The following is an 18,245-nucleotide window of genomic DNA, read 5'->3' as shown; positions in this document are numbered from 1 at the left end:
GGAAAAAGTAAATCTACTCTCAATTAAGAAGTACGGAGTAGATAAGGAGCTGAGAATGCAAAGATTATACATGCCTTGTGCAAGAAGAGAGGGAATAAGAAAGGGAATGAGAAAGCAGCCAAAGCTGAACAAAAAATAATTCCCCAATAGTTTGCTCCAAGCATACTGACAAAAATTATTACTTACTTCAAACAATGCAACAGTTATACACATACAAAATGATACAATGGGATTACCTTTAATACAAAACAAATTAAAAGATATTATTATTGATAACTTCTAATTACTTCGTTTCTGAGCGATAAGACCTATATTTTCACGTGTTGGAGAGGACTAAGATAATAGAATGGTGGATTAGAAACATTAGTCTTTGTTATAGGGAGGGCAGGAAAAAAGAAATTCTAGCAACTGGGAAAAAACCCCACATTTTAAAAAATCAGATCTGAAGGTCCTTACATGGAAGAATAAATCAGTAGCAGTGTGCAACTGCATTGCATACCCCAACAGCCCAAACTGAGAGTTGGCTGGGTGCCTTTACAGATCTAAAGATGGCTAGATTTACTTTTATTTGAGTCTGAATCTTAAACATCATAAACAACAGACAAATTTTTGACAACTTCTTACTTGTTACACAACTGTATCTATCAACCCTAACTCCAAACCAAAAGAATTTTTGGTTTTGTAATATAAAAAGGGAAGAAAGTCAATTAGAACAATTACTTGTAGAATTTTTGTAGAATTTGCTTTTAGTTTTCCAGCTTATTTTTTATTTATGCAGTTTTTAGACAAGATACAGTAAGCTTTATTTTGATACTGGAACGTAAAGTGCAAATCGAAATATGAACATTTAGCTCGGGATTATAGCTAAGGAGAGAAGAAAAGCATAATTAGTTTAATAATTGGTTAATGAAATGAAGAAATATTCTTTTTACAAATAGTTGAAAATGAGAGTTGATAAATTTTAATATTTTTTACCCCCAAATTGATAGTTGAATTAGGTGCTAATACATAAATAATCACTACCTCAAGCACAGTATTTTATATTTGCAATGACTGCTAAGTCAGAAAATTAAACTCTGAACAGTGCTTCGGAATATTTGATGTGCTACTGAAAGCATAACAAGTTAACAGTATATTTCATAAATAGTTCTCTGTTCTGAATTGCAAAAACTGTATGGGCTTATATTCATACTGTGATCACTATATTCTTATACTCTGACAAGACACAGTTATCAACAGATATCTTATTCACACAAAAAAAGTTGCCTTTAGGTCATTGCTGAAGCCTAAAAATACCTGTAAAACTAGTCAAAGGCTATTATTACAAGACTTAAATTACATTTTTCTCTAACAGAATTTTTATAGGCAGATTACATTAACAACATTTTTTCCTCACAAAAATGGCAGATTATTTTTCACTTTTAAATAAGATATCAGACTGCCATGTAAAAGGCACTGAACTAAAACAGAGGGGATCCTGTCACACTCTAACTGTTGACATGGTACATCATACTAGTATCATCTCCTAAATTATAGTCCTATCAGTTCACACTTCTCAAACTTTAATGATTTTGCAGGCTTATATCTACAAAATTGATTATTCTAAGTTCTGCACAAATATTCTAAACAAAAAATAAGAAAGTTTGCTGCAGGGGGAGTGCTGGTATAAAATTAAGTTTTAATTTCAGGTGCTAATGTTCACTATGGTTTCTCTAAGGGGGCAAGGGGATTTTTTGAGTAGAATCTTTGACTACTGAGTTAACTTACTAATAAAATTTTCCAAACACATCCTCAACTACTCTGCAATGGAGGCTACTGATCTTTTTTTTTTAGTAACTACATACACTCAAACTACACTTAAGAGTGGAAATGAACAGCGAGAACTCTCACTGTCCCCAGGCAATAACAAAGACCAGGCTCTCAACTAACATTCTCTCTTTAGAGGTTTGTAACTTTAATTATTTGCGATTTTAGCAGGCAAAGAGTCTCAGGGGCTGTACAGCTTCATCTGAACTGTTTCATGAAAATAAATTTTTTCAACTTCAGGTGTGCACATTGGCACATGTGCTCCATTTGACCAGCGCTGGCACTCTCAGTGTATTCCTTCCCCCTCCTCCTCAGTTACCATTATTGCCATTATGCTACATTGTATCTTCAAGTCAGGTAGAAACCATACTTTCAGCTTCAGATAGTGCTGCTGAAAAATCTAGATGAGTACTGCCCAAACCTTGCCAGAGGTGTGCAGAAGACAGGCTGCATGGCACCGGGAAGCTGACAGCTACAGGGTAACTTCTCTGTTCTAAACCAAGTAGAACCTGTGGATCATTTACCATGGTATCCCAGAAAGATCCAGAGGCCAGCGGCATAGCTCAACCTATCTGTGTAATGCATACTCCTCCCTTAATTTTTTGTTATTATTCAGCTTACTTCCCCTTTCCTCTTCCAAGTCCAACATTTTCATTATCACTTAGCCCATGAGGATCTTCACGTTCTTATTTTAATACCACACAGTAATGTATCACAGCTGAGTTCCAAGAGAACGACAATCCACAGGTTTTTTGTTCTTGAAGGCCAGAGAGGGTCTAACCCAAAAACTCCGCACAGGATACGATTCACAGAGTAAAAACAAGAATTCATGCATCTCAAAGGTGTCAGAAGAAGGCATTTCAGGTTTAAAGAACAAAGTACAACATGAAATTAAAAAAATTATATATTAATCTTGTCCCAAAAAACCTCAGATAACCAATATCAAAATGTGCATTAATGAAGTACAGCATTTCATTAATCCAAGTTTATACTGTATGGGCTAGATGAGCAGATAGTTTGGTGGTCTGAAAACTGGCTGATGGTCAGGTGGAGAGAGTGGTGATAAGTGGTGTAAAGTCTAGTTGAAGAATGCCAAACAGCAGTGTATCCTAGGGACCAATATTGGGTCCAGTCCTGTTCAACATCTCCATTAACAAGCTACATGATTGGGCAGAGTGCACCCTCAGCAAGTTTACTGATGACAGCAAATTGGGAGGAGTGGCTGACAGGCCAGAGGGTCGTGCTGCCATCTTCCATAGGCTGAAGAAGTTGGCTGACAGAAACCTCAGGAAATCAAAAAAAGGGTAAGTGCAAAGTCCTGCACCTGGGGAGGAACACCCCAGACACCAGTACACGCTGGGGGCCACCCAGCTGGAAAGCAGATTGGCAGAAAAGGCCTTGGGGGACCTCGTGGACACCAGGCTGAACAAAAGCCAGCAATGTGCCTTTGCTGCAAAGAAGGCTAATGGTATCCTCAGCTGCCAAAGTTATCGCCAGCAGGTCAGGTCAGGTGATCCTTTACTCATCACTGGTGAGGGCACTCCTGGAGTACTGTGTCCAGTTCTGGGCTCCCCAGTACAAGAGAGACATGGACATACTGGAAAGAGTTTAAGGAAGGGCCATGAAGATGATGAAGGGACTGGAGCATCTCTACTACAAGGAAACACAGAGAGAGGTGGGACTGTTCAGCCTAGAGAAGAGAAGGCTCAGGGGGATCTCATCCACGTATAGAAATACATGAAGGGAGGGGGAGAAGAGGATGGAGCCAGGCTCTTTTCAGTGATGCCCAGTGACAGGAACAGAGACAATGAGTACAAATTGAAACGTAGGTTCCCTCTGAATGTCAGAGAACACTCTTTCACTGTGAAGGTGATGGAGCACTAGTACAGGTTGGCTAAAGAAGCTGTGGAGTCCTCGTCCTTGGGGATATCCAGAAGCCCTCTGGACATGGTCCTGGCAATGGGTTGTAGGTGGCCCTGCTTGAACAAGGGCAAATGGACCAGATGACCTTTAGAGGTGCCTTCCAATCTCAACAATTGTGTCATTCTGTGAAACACTCACTGACAACACACAGATACTGGCCAGTATCATACTGGACATCTTTCTCATCCGCTATTCAAGTGAAGTGATATGTTCCAATATCAATGCTTCTTCATTACTTTAAGTTATTTGCTCTATATTTTTTGAAGAAAAAAAATCTTTTCATCTTTCAAACATTTATAGAGATGAAGGAAGTTTATAAAGAAGTCCAGTTAATAAATAAACTTCATTACAAATATGCCCACTGATCTTTACCTTTGTGAGTAGCTCTAACAGCAAAATTATTTTCTACTGGGAATGTAAATATTTTTGATGCTGTAGCAGATATAATTTACAGAACAAATTTCCAAAATACATACCTCTAAATGCACTAATATCCCCATAGTGTACCTGGAGCACAAAAAATCTGCCACCTGTTTCTCCTCCAACTCTGAATCCAACACCTAAGAGAAGGAAAATGTGTTGTTTTCAGAAACAATAGAATAAAAGATGGCTCACCACTGCTGACGTATCTAAAAATACAAATCACTGAAATGGCTTAGACTGAAGGAGTAGAAAATTTCCCTGAGACACAAGTGAAGAAAACATCGTCCTGAAAACTGAGAAAACCACCATCACAACACATTCTCTAGTTATTAATGAACAGGTACCTCCTTTAAGCACAGAATTCTCCCAATCCAAGAATATGAATACAGATTTTACATATACATATTTAAACACAACTATATACAAGAAAAAAAAATCAAGTTTCGCCATCCTTGTACAATTTCGTAGAACTTTTATTTCCCATACAGCTTGTGAATGACACAAACTGATTAACACCGACTTACTAAGAAGACATTGAGAATGAAAAGATAAAATGATCTGCAGAAAAATATTTCAAGATGTTAATTAATACTGTAGAAAAAATATTGTGGAAATTATGAAGCCATGTTACTTGTTGACAGAAGTAAGCACAGACACAGAAGAAAATAGAGGAATCTGAAACAATTTGAAACAACGAAATTGCAAAATATTACCATCACCAAAAGGGATTTCTCTAAACCAATTCTACAATGAACACTCTTAAAAAGAAGCAGAAAAAGCAATTTCTTCCTATGCGGTCAGTGAATCCCACTAGATTAAACACTGCCTAGGGCAAAGTCTACTTATAAATGGGACTGTAGTCTGTCTCTCTGCACAAACGAAATATCATTATGAACCTCCCTCCCACAAACTTTGTATTTATGGACACCTTAGAGACACAAAAATTATTGCTAGCTGGGGTTTAAGACGAAAGCAAATACCAGGCTTCCACAGAATCCTCCAAACAACATTTTTTTTTTAACTTGACACTCTGATAACCAAATCAAATAACATTTGTGCTGGATTGTTAAAAACAAACCTCTTCAGGACACTGCACTGATCCTAGTTATGAAAAGAGGTAGTAAAAGATAAAAGAAAAAATGTTTATAATTCAAGGTATTTTCAGACTGAGGCTATATAGATAGTAGGTATTTCTAGTACCCTTAGTGGTTACTGGAAAGAACCACTTCTCCCTGTCTTCCAGACATCCCACTCCAAGTTGCTTAAAATATTTTGACTGAATTCAACAAAATAATCTCTCATACAAGAAAATGGGTACCTAAACATGTTGCTCAATGACATTAAAGCATTGAGAAATGAAAAACACATAAAATTGTCAAGTATACTTAAGACACAGAAAAAAAAAAAATCAATGTTCAGATTGAACTCGTTTGTGCTTTCCCAAACACACAAAAATATTTTAACGCAGTTTGTGTGCAACTGAAAGATACATAAATAGTACCCTTCCAATAATGTACAGTATTAAATGCAAGATTAATGCTATATAAATATAAAACACTGTATTATGACCATTATCTCTCCCTTAGCCATTTTCCCCCCCTACTGAAACCCATAATGATACAGTACACAGGATGACAAAAAATCTCCAAGTACATTAGCTAGCATAATATATTCACAGTTTATGATGTTGGTATTTATACAGTTTCCATCAACTAGGCATAATAAAAACGTTATAGGAGGATCCTAGATATGCCAGGTGCTTACTTCCACATCCTCCTCTCTCCTTTGCCCCTGTACACAAGAACTTCACATTAAAGGCACAATACCTTTGGGTAGCCTGGTGGGTGGAGCATTTCTTGCCCAAGCATACAAAATGTTAGATTTGTCTTTGCAGGTTCCTTCATCACAGTCCCTAAAAATATGAGGAAAGAAAACAAAATGGAATATAATTTTTAAATTTCAAAACCAGAAAAGGGCAGGTGACTTAGATGCAAAACAACTAATTTTAAGATCTCTGAAGATGCTTTTGGATGTATGTTGATTAAACAGTTTTTTTAATGTAGATTTCTTTCCTGGATATCATTAGATTCTCCATCTTCTTTTTTTTTCCCCCCTCCCTCTGCCTTAGATAGTGTTAGGCAAACAAGGTCAAAACCATAGATAGTTCTGATAGTCCCTGCTAGCCTAGCAGCCAGTGATGAAAAGAATAAAGGAACCTTTTGTGAGAATGAACCACATGAAAATTGCTAGCACTACTAGGTCAAGTGCCACAAAATGACAACAGTTGCCACATTTACAGAGTGACAGGATTTGTGCACAAAACAGAAAACCACTCACAAGACAACAAAGCTCTATGTCAAAATTAATATTTAAAATTCATTTAAAAATCACTGACAAAAAAAAAGGTGACGTGGAGCTGTATATGAACCACAGGTGGGAGGCACTCATGGTCTTCCTTGTACTTAATGAAAAATCACTGCTTTAAGTTAATTTTAATTCCACGGTACAATTTATTGTTTTTCATAAATAGAAAAATAACATACACAAAAAACCAACACCCCCCCCGCCCAAGTGTTTGCCAAGTTACAGACCACAATAAGGTCATAAATACTTACACCAGCTGAGAGCTCTAGAGTTGTCCCTAGCCTCTGCAGCTAACACCTTACAGGTAACACTAAGGGTGGAGTGCAAAAGACTCCCAAAGACTGTTAAACTCTAGACACCTTGAATATACAGGAACTGACAAACTCAGGGCACAGACACTACCAAATCCACAAAAGGCCATTCAGACACAGTCATACAGACAGCACCATGTACCGGGACCACATCCAAGAGGGCGCTGACTGCTCTACGTGTGTGTAGGCTACAGGATGATGAGGGTCTTTCCAAACACCCACCTAGAAGCCACTTCTCCCTCTTGATCCTCTATTAGGGAAACCTGTTATTTACAGAGTGCATTTGTACCTTCTTCAGTGGCAAACATCGTGGCACTGAGCACAGAGTGCAGAGGTCATTCCATAGGTGCAGCATACACAGCTATGACTTTTAGAAAGCCTCGACCTGAAACTATTCAGACTAGACCAACTGATCAAAGCCAGATGCAATGAAGCTTGATACCCATGCCAAGGTTTCAGTCCAAAACAAAGTGGTACAGCCCCGTCTCTGTTTATTCTCGCTGGTAAAATGAGACCTGGGAAAATGTTTGTACACATAAAGATGGTTTCAGTCACCTTAAATACTGGGGGAAAACAGAGTCTCACATAGTTTGAAGAAAAGTATAAAAGCTTTTATGCTTTTATGGTCTTTTATGACCAGGACTTTTAGCAGACGGAGGCTGCTAAAGATGCTGAAGATGCCTGAGCCATATGGCCCACCTCTCAGAACAAATGATGATTATGCTTTGCAGGCTGCCCTCCCAGGAATAACCAGTTCTTCCAGCATGTAGGGAAAACCATCTCAGTGGACTTTCTGTGTTTCTCTGAACCTAGAAAGCCTTACTGCAACATAGCTGCTGTGCTTTCGGACAGAAAGCACTGCCATAATCTTCCAATGACCAAGAGAAAAGGGAAGATGTCACTTCTTCCTTTTCATTAATTTTGCTCCTAACACATATTTCTAGACCTTCACAACTACTAGTTGGTCATCTCCTCCTTCAAACATGCCCCAACGGGCAAGCAAAACTTATTTCAGGATAAGTGAAATTTTTCACAACTAATGTTTCATACATTGAATTCATAGTTGCAGGTAAAAGCTGTGCAGCTTTCAACTGCTAGAGTCTAAAAACCCCAAAGGACTTCAGGGATCTAACCAGGTATTGAGTTGCACAGTTTGGAAACGTGTTGAAGAGACTGGTTAGGAGGAACAACAGCAGAAACCACAAGCACCGTCGCAGCTTCACCACAACACTCTGGGCCAGCTGGCCTTAATTTATACCACAGTATATTTTAGGAGCATATTACTTAAGTAAAAAAAAACAAACCAAAACAAAACCCACAGGCTGTTTCCAACTTTCCTCCTGAGACACTGGCCAGTGGAAGACTGCAAGGAAGAAAGATTAAATACACACACTGCTCTTTCATTATGCTTAGAAATGGTCAGCCCTCTCATTTAGCCACCAATGCTGATCTTGAAACATCAAGTTTTCAGAAAAAAAATAAACCTAGAGGAGATTACAAAGAAAAGTTAAGATAACTGATGAACAGATTTAAAAGCAGGAAGCTAGTAAAAAAGTATAAATTTATAAACAAGTAAAAAAAAAAATCACTGAAATTCATAGCTTCTTTTCATGCAAAAAATCATGATATTCTGAACAGAATGAGTGGCACAGAATACCTTAAAAACAGAATACAACTGCATAGTATCCTGTATTGTACTAACAACTAATTTTGACTATGATCAAAATTTGGGGGAGACGCAGGTAGGGGAGGGCGTGGAAACAGAGCTTACTGACTGCTTCTCCGATCTTTGTTCTTTGCAAACTCTCCTGAACTTTCCAAATGCATTCTCCTCAACCTTGGGTAAGCTCAGGAGCTGGGTTTTTTAATGGCACTGGGGTTTTGACTGATTACCTAGACTGAAAGCAATATATTTCACTATGTCAGCAAGACCAGTATTTGGCTATGCTTTTAGGATATTTGCATTGCTTAGGAAAACAAAGAACGTTTTTTATTTCATTCTCTATTATACTGTACTCCTTGTTTCTAACCAAGATTTGTAAAAAAAAAAAGGATAATTGAGGTGACTGAGTAAGAAAAAATACACTTTTTAGATCTTAAACTGAATGGTGAAGGACACTCTGGGGCAGTGACAACTCAGAAATATAAATCTTTATACTTTTCCCACTCTCCTCAAGCAGCGAAATATTTTACTGAACCAGTCTTGACATCTTTTGCAACCTTTACTGAACTTTTGATGTCAAAAGCTTCCGAAACCATGCTCTTCCACCAACTGAAGCAGCAAGTCTGATGGAGGAATTACTAGGTGGTGATCTACAACCTGTATTTAGACATTTGTTTAGATTAGATAACTATTTAAAGTTGTCCCACCTGATCTCTAAATAAAGGCTATGTCTATGAATCATCTCATTCACAGGAGCTCATTTCAGTGTTAGGTTTGATGCAGCGTGAGACCTATCTTGCCAGGACACTCAGAAGTTCTGAATAATTCAACATTTTCCTTTAAATCGTTCAAGTGTATTCTTGATTATCTATGGAGAATCTGAACTTTTGAAGAATCAGCTCAGGCATGCTACTTCAATTTCAGCAGTTTATCAGCTCAGGCAAACCCTCTTGTCATAGTGGCTGAACTGTTTTTAGGGACAATTATGATCAAGAAACAGAAACAGCTACATCTTTTATTGGTGCACTGAGGAAAATCCGAGTAAATGAGCCCTGGGAGTCTACTGTATTTCTGTGGAAGGGCCTGGATGTTTTGAGAAGGGAGAAACATCTGTGTACTCCTTTAGCATTTGTTCAGATAAAGATTCTACCATGTTTCAGTGAATGTGTCACTCTGCAGAGCCAGCACGGGTCCCACACGGTTAGACACTTTCAAAAGACCAGCGGCATTTGCATGAATAGCCTCAAGTCACCAAAAACGCTAGTGGGCCAGAGTGGCATCACAGATTTTGACAGGACAGCTAACCCCAATAGAGTTATCTGGATGCTGTATCTTCCCCTCTCCCATTCCTCCACATTCAAAACTGGCCTGTATAGAACTTCACACTTCAGGGAAATGATTTTTGCCCGTGTACTCTGAACGCTCCTAAAGGACTATTTTTCCAGAGTACACCTAGTCCACATCATGATGGTATGAAAAATAGCTCGACTTGGTATGTTTTAATGTTCTTAGAAACAATTACAAATCACCTGACTAATGTTGCCCAGAATTTTGAAGAAGAAACTATAATAAAGCAAAAAATCAATGTTGTATGCCTTAATTGAATAAAAACTAGGTATGTAAAAATGTTGACCATGTAAACAGTAAGGGAAGGGTCCTTGCTAAACAAGTCTTACAGTGCTGTCCTCAAATGTCAGTTCTCAAACGACCATTCCTTCCTCTAGTAGACGGAGGAGCAAGTGAAATCATCACTTACTAGTCTGCAGGTAACAAAAAGAATGACAAGTAACAAAAGAAAACAAAAAATAACACAGACATCTCATCATTAACACAGAGTCACCACAATAACTTTAAGGAAATTGGTTCTAGTGGTTGGAAGTCTCTAGTGAATTTAAACTAGTAGGAAAACCCTTGCTGTGAAATTCTATGTACTCTCCATAATGACTTTAAAAAACGTGCAACAGTTTCTACACATCTGAACATTTAAATGAACATGTTTACAACACAGACATTCATAGATAAACACAGACGTGTATGTCTATATACATACATGCTACATTAATTATATACACTCACATAGCGAACAGGCATTTATACAAGCTTACATAAGTGTGTCAAACAGGCATAAATGCAGATGTCTAAAGCCTGTTTTATGAAGTACAGACATGATCATGCTAGGCTTGCAGATAGCCATGGGCAGAGTAAGATGAAATGTTGCAAACTGTTGCAGGCAGCAACAGGGATGTGAAACGAGGAGACACTGAAAGAAGAGCTTTCATTCTGAGAATGTAAAGCAAATACTACACCCCAGAAACTACGCACAAAAAAACCAGCGAGATTTAATCAAAACCTGCATATGAAAAATTGGAAATATCTATTTAAATACAACATTAATTACGTGTTTCATAACATTAGTTATATGTTTCAGCATTTGACAGGAGGCTGTTAAGTACAGCAATCAAGAACAAAAGCAACAGACTGCCACTGGTGAATTTTCTGCTGCGCAACTGTTCTTCTCCAGGAAGAGTGGTGATACAGCCAGAGAGCTCAAACTACCAGAACCCTAATCTCAAACCTAGGATTTCAGTCTGATTCAGTTTTGAAGAACTTCATGACTTTCCAGCTTTTGATCCATCTCTTCATATCAGAAAGCTCAGGAACTAAACATTCACCTACATCTTCAGAAAACCAGCTAGATGTGACTCAGGCATCACCTTGTGACTTCATCTCAACGCAAGCACCTGACCAATCTAAAACAATAGAATTCTATCACGTACACATTATTTCAAGGCTCTCATAAAACTACTTCCAGATATATGAAAACAAAACAAACTACCAAGTACAATCTACTCACTTTTAAATAGCACAGTCAAGATGTAAACTAGTTTTAAAAGGTCACAAGGGGAAGAGTTTCATGTTGGTGTATTTTTCACATTAAACTACTCAAAAAGTATATTCTAACATACAAGACACAATAAAAACATCTTGAAAAAGCTGTCTGCTGGGAAAAGAAAACAATAGAAATTCTGTGCTTTCATAGTTTTACTTTTTTTCTGAGCTTTCTAAGCATCTGCTTTTCTCACAAGACAAGATTACAACATTTTCAATACTAAATCTGTTGGCTGATAAGTAGGAGGGAGACAAAACTTTTGGTCAAAGTTTGTCGTATGTTTAAATATTAATCAAATCATCACCCAAAACCACGAAGAGATTTTTTGAAATGCTAATTTTATTGGGAAATACAATATATTATACTGTTAGCTGTAAATTCCAGCTCTAGTTACCTTCTTGGTAAATACGTAAAAGATAAATTGTTATTACACAACTCTTAGAAGAAAATCTACATTAAAATAGTTTTACATATCAGAATAAGTCATACAAGCTCACCAGTGTCAGTAAAACTACCTTATCTGCTCTGTCTTGAAAACCTGGAGAAAACTTGCAAAATTACCAGCCAGACCATTAATTTCCACCCACCTTCACATCTTCTTCACTTTGGCTACCCACAACTGTTTTAGCGGCACTGAAAGCTTCCCTCTGCCCTCAGTGCTTAGGCATCTTGAAGGGCAACTACCAAACCACTGAACAGAGAGAATCTTCTTCAGCTTATCCTTTACTCAGTTTCCTTCCTACCTGATACAATACTGCAGACACAGAAAAGCAGCCAACTATAGATGAAGCTTAGATTTCTTCGTATCCAATATCATTACATACTGTCCACTATAGCTCCTCTTCCTTGGAGGCAGTCAATTAGTCATGAAGAATCAGAAAATCGATCTTTTTCTCCACCTTACAGAGGAGTTAGTTAAAAAAAAATAAAACACTTTAAGTGCCAAAAGGCAGGAATGTTACACATTTCTTCTTCTTTCAAGATCTGTCTACTTTTCCAAGAAATTGCAAGAGTGGAAAATGTCTATGTGCAAGCAATTAACACAATCGAAGTTAGGTACAATAACAAAAGTAAGTTGCAACTCTTACCAGTAGTTTTCAGTAGAAGAGGGTTCATTACATCCAAAGAGTAACATGTGATGGACAGTGTCCATGCTGGCATGAGGCTTAAAGTCAACTGAAAAACAAAATGAAAAAAAACAAATAAGCTATCCTTATTCTTAGCATGTTACATATGTAAGAGCATTTTGTGCCATTTTTTCTCTCTAATACTAGAAACAAAGCATGTATGTCCCCACTCACTTATTTATCTTCTGCATTCCACTTACACATTTTCCTTAAATTCTCACTAATATGTCACAAAAAAATCTCTTTCCTGAGAAGAAGATTTAATGTGCTATTCAGGGATTTTATAACATAGGTCAGTTTCCATTTTTTCTGTTATTTACAATGGCATATGTTTGAGTCCAGTCTTTCCAATGATTAGGTAACTTCTGTTGATTATGGAGACTTCAATCTGACAAATCTTTTCCACTGAAAACATTTTCCAGTGACTATACTGAAGCAAGATGGAGCTGATCACATGCTTAAGATTGACCACATGCCTATTCATTTTGGTGGAAGGGATCAAAGAGAAAAAAAAGGTCAAATAAGCAATTTGGTTTTATTTTCAAGGCATCCAAACATAAGAGGTTGTAAGCAATGTTATCATGTGAAAATTTTATGTTCACAGAATAAGTTTTTTTTTCTTTTTTTTTTTAATTTGCTCATCATCTTCCTTTTGCTCTTCAAAGCTCCACCTGACAACTAGAACGGTTTCTTTGTCCAGACCTTACACTGCTTTGTAATGAACTCAGCACAGTGATCATTGGAAAGGTGACCAAATCCTATAATAACCTGGTGAACAACACGTAAACACATAAAATGGAAAAAATTCTTATTCTTCAGAGAAAAAAATGGGTTGCCCTGCATGATTCACACTGAGACTTTGCTTAAGTATTTCTAAGCAAATTCTTATAGTAGGTCCTTTTAAACATACACACACCGAAAAAAGCTTATGTGGCTTTAACACATGTAAACGTCAAAGACAGAACTAACTGTGCAGCAGTCTAATAAAGAATTGAACTATGCAATTTTGCAACTCAGTGAAGCACTAAATAAAAATTGCTTAAGCAGCAGGTTAGCAGTACGCCTTTGAATGACTTGAAAGCAGAATAGTCTATTGCACACACTGCACAGCAAGTATAGTTTATCAGAGAATGAACACTCACTCCCTTTTATGCTCATTTTTCTTTCTGGGTTCAAACTCACAGCCCAACTGTGAGGTCAGGTTCTTACTTCTTCACAAAACAGATGTACAGAGAAAGCACTGAAGAAAATTCACTCAATTTTTTTCAGTTACCACAATACAACACGAAAATCTAAACACAATATTCTATTTTTGAAGGATTTCCACAAGGAAATGTACAAGTAAAAAGTCTTGTAATACACTACAACGAAAACTACACAGGATTCCCACCATATTTATTGTAAGCGCAGATATACAAAAACACAACAAAAGAGTAAAGGAAGAAAAATATAGACATTTTAACTTTGTTTTATTTCAGTTCATAGCATGTTCTGATAATGAAACTATCTTCAGCCAAACCAACAAGACTTCTCTCTACCTGAACAACAGTATGTTCACAAGGAAGGCAAAATAAAAGTACCTCAAAGACCTTCTGAACAGATGGTGTTGTTTTCCTGATCTATATGATCTCAGCATTTGTACACTACTATGCACTACACTACTGTATTTCCTGCTATTTGTCTGCCATTTTATTCATGCCATGACATTTAAAAAAAAAAAAAAAAAAAGGAGGGGAGAGGGTTTGATTGGTTTTGGTTTTTTCTCCAAGATAAGTAAAATCTCACTGCAGCCAACACTGACTGTAAGTGCAAAGGATTTACAACCTGTACCAGCAGGTAAATAAACAGTCAGCTCAGCAGAGCAGAATTAAGTATCCGGCCAGAGACAGAAAGCCAATACTTAACAAATAGGATTGGCTGGTACTGACTGCCAGAGGCATCTGCATGCAGCTCCTTAACTACTACTACTCATGAATCTCTCCAGATACAGTTTGTTATCTTGACTCTAAGTAGCACTCTCTAGTTTGTTTCTGCATTAGCCATGACGAATGCACTTTGGAAACTCTGACAGCCAAAGATTAAGTCAACACGTGTCAAAGAAAAAACAAAATGCTGAGGTTCTTCAAAATGTCTTGCTTAGGTTCTTCCAGTCAACAAATACTCACCTACGTAGGCTTCATCATCCACCGGCAGGGGTACTGACATGCAGAGGTAGGTATCAGACTATTAAAAGCCAAAAGAATAGAAATTACCTTTAAATTTTGAATATTTAGAATGAAAAGAATAGAAACAAAGCACCAAAATTCTCTACACTTTCTGCAGATGAATGTGGGAATACTGAGCAAACTAATATATAAAAATTATATACTTATCAGCCTTAGCACTCAGTTAATTTGCAGTGGTTAACAAACATCATCCCCTCTCCATCTGCTAAGAATCTGAAGGGGTAACAGTGCCTTCTTGATGTCCAAATGAACAGCATGAATCAATTAGTGCGCTACATAAAGCAAAAAGAATTACTGAGCTTCTGATTCATTTTGTTCTTGGTATGCACTACTTTCTCAATATTCGTAAACTTACTATAATCTAAGAATCAACAGCACCTGAGTGGAGGGGAAGCTGCTGATCTCCTCTCTCTGGTGACCAGTGACAAGAAACATGGAAATGGAATTAAATTGCACCAGGGGAAGTTCCAATTGGACATTAGGAAAAGGTTCTTCACTGAGAGGCTCGTTGCCCACTGGAACAGGCTCCACAGGGCTGTGATCATAACACCAAGTCGGTCAAGAGTTCAAGGAGCATCTGAACAATGCTCTTAGTCATATGGAGTAGTTTTAGGTAGTTCTGTAAGGAGCAGGGAGTTGCACTCTATGATCCTTATGAGTCCCTTCCAACTCAAGATATTTGATGATTCTACAACTTTATAGCTAAATAGATTTCTACCAATAGCAGTATTTCACATTATTCCAAGATTTCTATAACAAGACAACAAAGTGTAAAAATGCTGGCCATTATACCAACAATCATAGAAATTTTTTTTTTCATGCATCTAATTCTATTACGATCAATGAAAATATTCTTCCCTGGGCATTCTAACAAACACCACCTGTCCTCTAGAACAAAGAAAAAGAACAGAATCAATTAAAAAGAAACACCTCAATAGATTACTTTCTTGCTTAAGCACTGTAAAGAACTAACACTTTCCTGGAGGAAGTGGATGAATCATCTGCACAAGACACACTGCAATGGGTACTCTGGGCAGAAAAGTTATCAAGAATGCCTCATGATACTACAGTTGCTTTTGTTGCCTAAAAGACTTTTGGTTTGAGTTTAAAACATTCAGCATGTAAGCCTTCAAAGTATTGGTGGATTAAAACATGAATCAATTAAAATGCAAACTCAGTAACTCAAAGCAACAGCCACAAACAAAATCCAGTTTTTCCATCTACAAGTACCTTGGATAACTGTGAAAGAACTTGCAATATAAAACAAAGTCCTTGAGAACAGTAAAACCTAAACTTTCTTTCAACCCTATTGAAAGAAAGGCTCTTACTTTGTATATCAAAAACACCAAGCAGTAAATCATTGCAACAGCCATTTTTTAACATGTATGTCAACTATCGTGTTGGTTAGCTGAGCCTTGGGCAGACCTGCTGCTGGCCAGGGCTGAGCCAATTGGTAGCAGAATGATCACTGATAATGTCTCTATAATAACATACTTAAGAAGGGGAAAAATAATTATTAAAACAAACAAAAAAAAGAAGATGTGAAGAAGCTGAAGTGAGGGCAGAGAGGGCAAGACGTGAGCCTTGTGGGCCTTTTCTTAGTAGAAATAAATAGTAGATATTTTGCCTTAAACACAAACTGAATTCAGAAACGGTGTGGAATAAAAATAATGACAATGTATTTTCTGAAAGTATCAGTTACCCAACTAAGAATTAAATTAGCTAAGAACAGAGTATTAGGCTGAGATTTTATGAACTGTGTTGTAACATCTACAAAGATTATTAGGAGTCTAGATGTACTAATATTTCTGGCTGTTTCTTTTTTAATCAAAGACTGTTAACTGGAAATTATATATGTATTAAAATGCTATTGTGCTACTACTCATTTACCAGAGGTGTTACAGAAGTCAGTCGTGCATCTCTGACTCAGTGTTACAATACATCTACAAGCAGCAACTGTCCCAGTGAAACATCCTTCTTCCGTGTCCTATGTCATCTCTCTTCAATACCAATGTACTTTACATCATATAGTTTAGAGACATGCTCTTATGTAACCTAATATGGCTTTAGGATTTTAATCCTAAAAAAGATCGAAGTTTTTTTTTAAGGAAAAAAAACACAAACAAAAAAGCCTAAGATCAGCTGCTTTGAAGAAGAAACAGGGTGAGAGGTGGGAAGAAAAGGAATATTCAAAGTTTTTTATTTTTTATATTGTTTGTATTGCCTTACATTAGTCTTCTTCAGATTGTCTCCAAAGTAATCTAAAGTGACTCCATTTCATTAACAAAAGAGCCTGGCCAGCAGTTACTTTAGCATGACAAGCCTGCAGATGATCAATACAGTCAAAGCACTGCACCGCGAGAATTCCATACTACTCACAGTGTAGTTTCATATCCCTTACCCCTTCCTACTGTTCCATCCTACTAACCCACATTTAAAAAAAAAAAAAAACTTATCTCCTCTCCTTCTTTATCAAAATATATTTTTCAAAAGTAGAGAAACCAAGAAACTAACCCACAAAACCACTCTAAATACGACTTTTTTTCCAAAATGTTTCCAATAACTTCTGAAGAGGAAAGAAGCATATTTGAAAAAAAAAAAAACCAAAATTATTTATGGGTTAAAATTTATTGACATGACACAAAACTAACACTATTTAATAAATATGATAGTCTGGACTAAAACTCCAAGCTAGCAACCTCTCATTATTACTGTAAAGCAGGAGAGTTTGTTCTAGTTTTTGCATTACTACTCTCCTATCCTACCTCTTATGGTCTTTCTGTAAATAACTCCTATTGGGTACAGTCAGAGAAAAGATCATTTGGCCAAATGGATGATGCAGCCAATCAAGGTGGTCATTCTGAAGTCTTTACCATTACTGGCATGAAAACTCATCCTGGCATAGTCACAAGAGTTTTCAATTTTGTTTCTGACGTACAAGCCAAGTTGCATTTATCTAATAAGATAAAATGAGCAAATGAAAAAACAGTTATGGGATTCAGCAAAACCAATTCTGGTTGCTTATCTCCTATTGTCAATATTCCAGACTTGAAACAGAAGAAGAGTAAGAACATCCTGACACTAAAGCATTACAAGACTGTCCTGGTTTCAGCAGGGATGGAGTTAATTTTCTTCTCAGTAGCCAGTGTGTTTTGGATTTCATGTGCGAAGAATGTTGATAAAAACACTCTGATGATACGAGTTGTTGTTAATGAGACCAAGGACACTGTCTGGCTTTCCAAGTCTCGTTAAAGTCTCGTTAACGTGTAGATGCGGGAAGCTGGGCGAAAGACAGACAGAACAATTGATCCAAACTGGCCAAAGAGAGTATTCCATGCCATAAACGTCACGCTCAGTATATAAGTGTGGGTTGCCCATGGGAGGGGGCATTCTTTTCTGGCATCCATTTCATCCGGGTATCCGTTTGGGCACCCTTGGCACCCTTTTCTTCTCTCTTGCTTGCTGGCATTGTTCCCTCTACCTTGCTAGCTTGCTCTCCCTCCTTTGCTTGCT

General features: G+C 37.3%; 1 protein-coding gene across 5 annotated transcripts in view; it reads right to left on the bottom strand.

Annotated features, from left to right (window-relative positions):
* The window catches only part of PAM (peptidylglycine alpha-amidating monooxygenase), a 75,750-nt gene that overhangs the window by 51,001 nt on the left and 6,504 nt on the right, over positions 1-18,245 (bottom strand). For all 5 annotated transcript variants that reach the window (XM_086770168.1, XM_086770169.1, XM_086770170.1 and 2 more), the window contains exons 3-6: positions 14,673-14,730; positions 12,469-12,556; positions 5,979-6,064; positions 4,206-4,289 (exon numbers count right to left, since the gene is read on the bottom strand). In XM_086770168.1, the coding sequence (XP_086626294.1) occupies positions 4,206-4,289; positions 5,979-6,064; positions 12,469-12,556; positions 14,673-14,730 (316 nt within the window). The remainder of the gene's footprint in view (positions 1-4,205; positions 4,290-5,978; positions 6,065-12,468; positions 12,557-14,672; positions 14,731-18,245) is intronic.

The sequence above is a fragment of the Chlamydotis macqueenii genome, chromosome Z, assembly GCF_036417535.1.
Source record: "Chlamydotis macqueenii isolate bChlMac1 chromosome Z, bChlMac1.mat, whole genome shotgun sequence".
Lineage (NCBI taxonomy): Eukaryota > Metazoa > Chordata > Aves > Otidiformes > Otididae > Chlamydotis > Chlamydotis macqueenii.
This window is presented reverse-complemented; position numbering and strand designations above follow the sequence as displayed.